This window comes from Lithobates pipiens, unplaced genomic scaffold (genome assembly GCF_037356315.1).
Source record: "Lithobates pipiens isolate NorthernLeopardFrog02 unplaced genomic scaffold, aLitPip1_a1.2 Scaffold_1, whole genome shotgun sequence".
NCBI lineage: Eukaryota > Metazoa > Chordata > Amphibia > Anura > Ranidae > Lithobates > Lithobates pipiens.
In genome coordinates, this window is record NW_027507685.1 from 240,409,563 (window position 1) to 240,413,121 (window position 3,559).

At 44.6% G+C, this 3,559-nt stretch overlaps 1 protein-coding gene across 1 annotated transcript; it reads right to left on the reverse strand.

The window, feature by feature from the left end:
• Positions 1–457: 457 nt before the first annotated feature.
• LOC143989894 (olfactory receptor 2AP1-like) lies at positions 458–2,065 on the reverse strand. Its single transcript, XM_077490351.1, has one exon. It carries the CDS (start codon positions 1,627–1,629, stop codon positions 682–684), a length of 948 nt encoding a protein of 315 aa, XP_077346477.1. The 5' UTR covers positions 1,630–2,065; the 3' UTR covers positions 458–681.
• Positions 2,066–3,559: the final 1,494 nt, after the last annotated feature.

Below are 3,559 nucleotides of genomic sequence, written 5' to 3' on the forward strand. Positions count from 1 at the left end.
AAAACCACTACACAGAGGAGGTAAGTATGACATGTTTGTTATTTTTAAATAAATAAAATTAGACTTTAATATTACTTTAAGGTGGTGGCACATTGTATTTTCATTGGTGATGGTGGAAGATATGTTTTATCTGAATATATGTGGACTTTGTTTTAAGGGAGACTTTATGTTGACAACATTGTACACTATTTACTCTTTTTTATGCTTTTGCTATATTCATGGGAGCAGCATCATTTGACTATATTGTAAGGTTTTAGGTATGGTATATCAAACTTTGCTTGCCAGGAGCCACAGGTGTTAGCACAGTGCAAATTCATTACAATAACTAAATGATTCATGTAGCATTTACTTCTTGAAATCCATCTGCCCTTAGCTATGGCATGCAGGCAGGAGGGTGTTCTTAGCTGAGAAAGCCTCTCCTCCCATGAAGACTCCTGAGATGTATGACATAATTTTGGCCTAGACCAGAAACCAGGTAACTGAAGAAATGTAGAAAAAAAAAGTTACTAATCTTAGCGGCATAAGGATTAACATAGTTAATGTTGATTGAAAGACTTTAGTTCCACTTTAATAGTACTAATAAACTCTAAAACAAAAAGGAATTTCCTTTAATTAGGTAGCCCCAGGGCTTGTACATTTATGAAATCATCAGCAGGAACTGCTTTATAGGAATCTTCTCATTCAGCATGTTATTGACCGGTATAAAGTCATAAAGTACTTGAGTTGTCGTTGTAGAGCTGACTTCACATCCTTGTTTTTCAAGCTGTAAACAAGGGGATTTAGCATGGGAACCAAAGCGGTGTTGACCAAAGACAAAATTTTACCAAACTTAAAAGTTCCAGTCGGTGTAAAATATTGACAGCCAAGAATGATGTAGTGAAGAGTAACCACTGTTATGTGTGATGAGCATGTGTAGAAAGTTCTAGATCTTCCTCCACTAGACTTAATTTTCATTATGGTTGCTATGATGAAGATGTAGGAGACCAAGGTGAGTAGAAGAGGAGTGAAGGCACAAAGTAGGACCCCCTGTGTGAAAATCAGCAGTTCCAAAGTGGAGGTGTCACTGCAGGAAAGACTTATTAGAGGCACAATGTCACAGAAAAAGTGGTTAATTATATTGGAAGAGTAGCAAGACAATTCTGATAGCATTATCATTGCGGGAAGAATCTGTAAAAAACTAAATGACCAGCAGAATATGGCCAAACCACCACAGACACTACTACTCATGATAGATGAATAATGCAATGGGTTGCAGATGGCAGCATAACGGTCGTAGCCCATGGCTGTAAGCAATATCAACTCATTGCCCGAGAGCCATGAGAAAATATATACTTGCACCATGCATTCATTGAAGGATACAATTTTATACCCTGTTACAAAGGTAATGAGGATCTTGTGAAGGGTGACTGTGGCAGAAGATATGTCAAGAATGGACAGATTACAGAGGAAGAAGTACATAGGAGTGTGGAGTTGAGAATCCAGGCAAACCAGTAAAAGGATGGTCAAGTTGCTACCAAGAGTGAAGAGATACATAAAAAGTACCAGGAGGAAGATTGGAACTTGCAGTTTGGCGACATCTGAAATCCCTTTAAGGATGAAATAGGCCACCACCGTCTTGTTTTCATACATGTTTTACTTTGTAAGTTAAAAGAAAATAAAAGAACATGATTTTACTGCTAGAGTATTCACATATGCTAAACTAGAAACCAGAGAAAACTCTTTGCTTTAAAGAAGACCTGAATTCTGGAAGCTGTGCCCAAAAAAGACAAGTAGAGGACAAAGGACTTGTCACCATTATTGCCTGTGGTCTCCAGCTTATCTTTTCCCTATTGATGACTAATGCCGCGTACACACGATCAAACAATCGGGTGGAAAAGTCCGGTAAACTCAAGTCCGCCGGACAATCCCCCCGTGTGTAGCCTCCGGCGGACTTTTTTTAAATGAAAGTACAGCGGACTTACAAAGTAGTTTTGCACTCCAATCTTCCCGCCAGACTTGCATTTCGGCGGACAATCCGGCGTGCGTGTGCCAGTCCGCCGTACTTTTGAAATGAACTGACTTTTCCCGCCCGGAGAAAAGTCTGCTCATTTTGGTGGCCCGGTCTTCTGTCGCCGCTTTCACCGTCTTCTCTTCTTCTCTTCAGATGTTGCCTCATCGCATCCTCCGCTCACAATGGCACCGACGCGACGCGCGGCGACTTATATAGGGACATCACCGGATGATGTCCCCGCCCATTATGGTGTCACAGTCCCAGAGGATGCTGGGACGGTGACATCATAATAGGCAGGGGACATCATCCGGTGATGTCCCTATATAAGTCGCTGCGCGCCTTATCCCCATCATTGTGAGCAGAGAGAGCGACGAGGCAACATCTGAAGAGAAGAAGAGAAGAACAGAAGGCGGCGACAGAAGACCAGGCCACCACCTGTAAAAGAGCTAGAAGAAGGCGCGGTGGCCCGGCAGAAGAACCGAAGAGGGGGACAAGACCCCCGAAGTCGGAAGAAGAGGGCGGCGGCGAGGAAGAAAGCCGGGCTCCTCCGCTAGTAAAAGAGCTAGGAAAAGAGCAGAAGATAGCGGAGGAGTCCGGCGAGAAGACCCCCGAAGATGAAAGACCCCCGGAGCTGTGCAATAAACTATTTTAACCCTTGTGTGTTGTGTTTTTTTTAACTTTATTTTACAGGTGAATGGGTAGGGGTACATTGTACCCCATACTCATTCACATAGGGTGGGGGGCCGGTATCCCCCACGCTCCCGGATTCCGATAAGCCCCCCGCCTGCAGACCCCAACAACCAACGGCCAGGGTTGTCGGGAAGAGGCCCTTGTCCTCATCAACATGGGGACAAGGCACCCCCCACGTTGAGGGCATGCGGCCTAGTACGGCTCAGGAGGGGGGGGGCGCTCGCTCGTCCCCCCCTTTTCTGGCCGGCTGGGTAGCGTGCTCGAACAAGGGTCTGATGTGGACCTGGGGGGACCCCCACGCTGATTTTTTCGGCGTTGGGGTTCCCCTTTAAGTCCATACCAGGTGGTGGGGCCAACGACGCATCCTTCGTAGGCCCCGCCTACCTGGAGACGCGCTCAAAATGTACGTATGTACGCGGCATAAGGCACAGTTCACCTAATGGCAAACGTTTTCTGTTTTAGTTCTGGAAAAAGCAGGGAAGGGTTAGAACACCTGTCAGATTTTTATCATTTTCTGTGCCCCCTGTTAGAAGATTTAGCCTCTTTATTTGTCTTGTTTACTGTTATCCCCGAAAGTGAACATTTTATATGTTTCAGATTGCCTCGAGAACATATATAGAGCGAAAAACTTCCAATGGGGACATTGGTACTGGTGACAACAAGGTATTCCCTCACTTTGGAGGGATTTATTTTAATTTCCTATTTTGGCTATGGGACAGGAAGTGAGGAAAAATGTCCCCAATGGGACACAGAGGGCAAAAAACAAAACTAGAATGGTATTCCTTGGTGACAGTGACCTCTTTCAACAGCATAATGTACCCTGCCACACCGCAAAAATGGTTTAAGAATAGTTTGAGGAAAACATTGAGCATCTGTGAG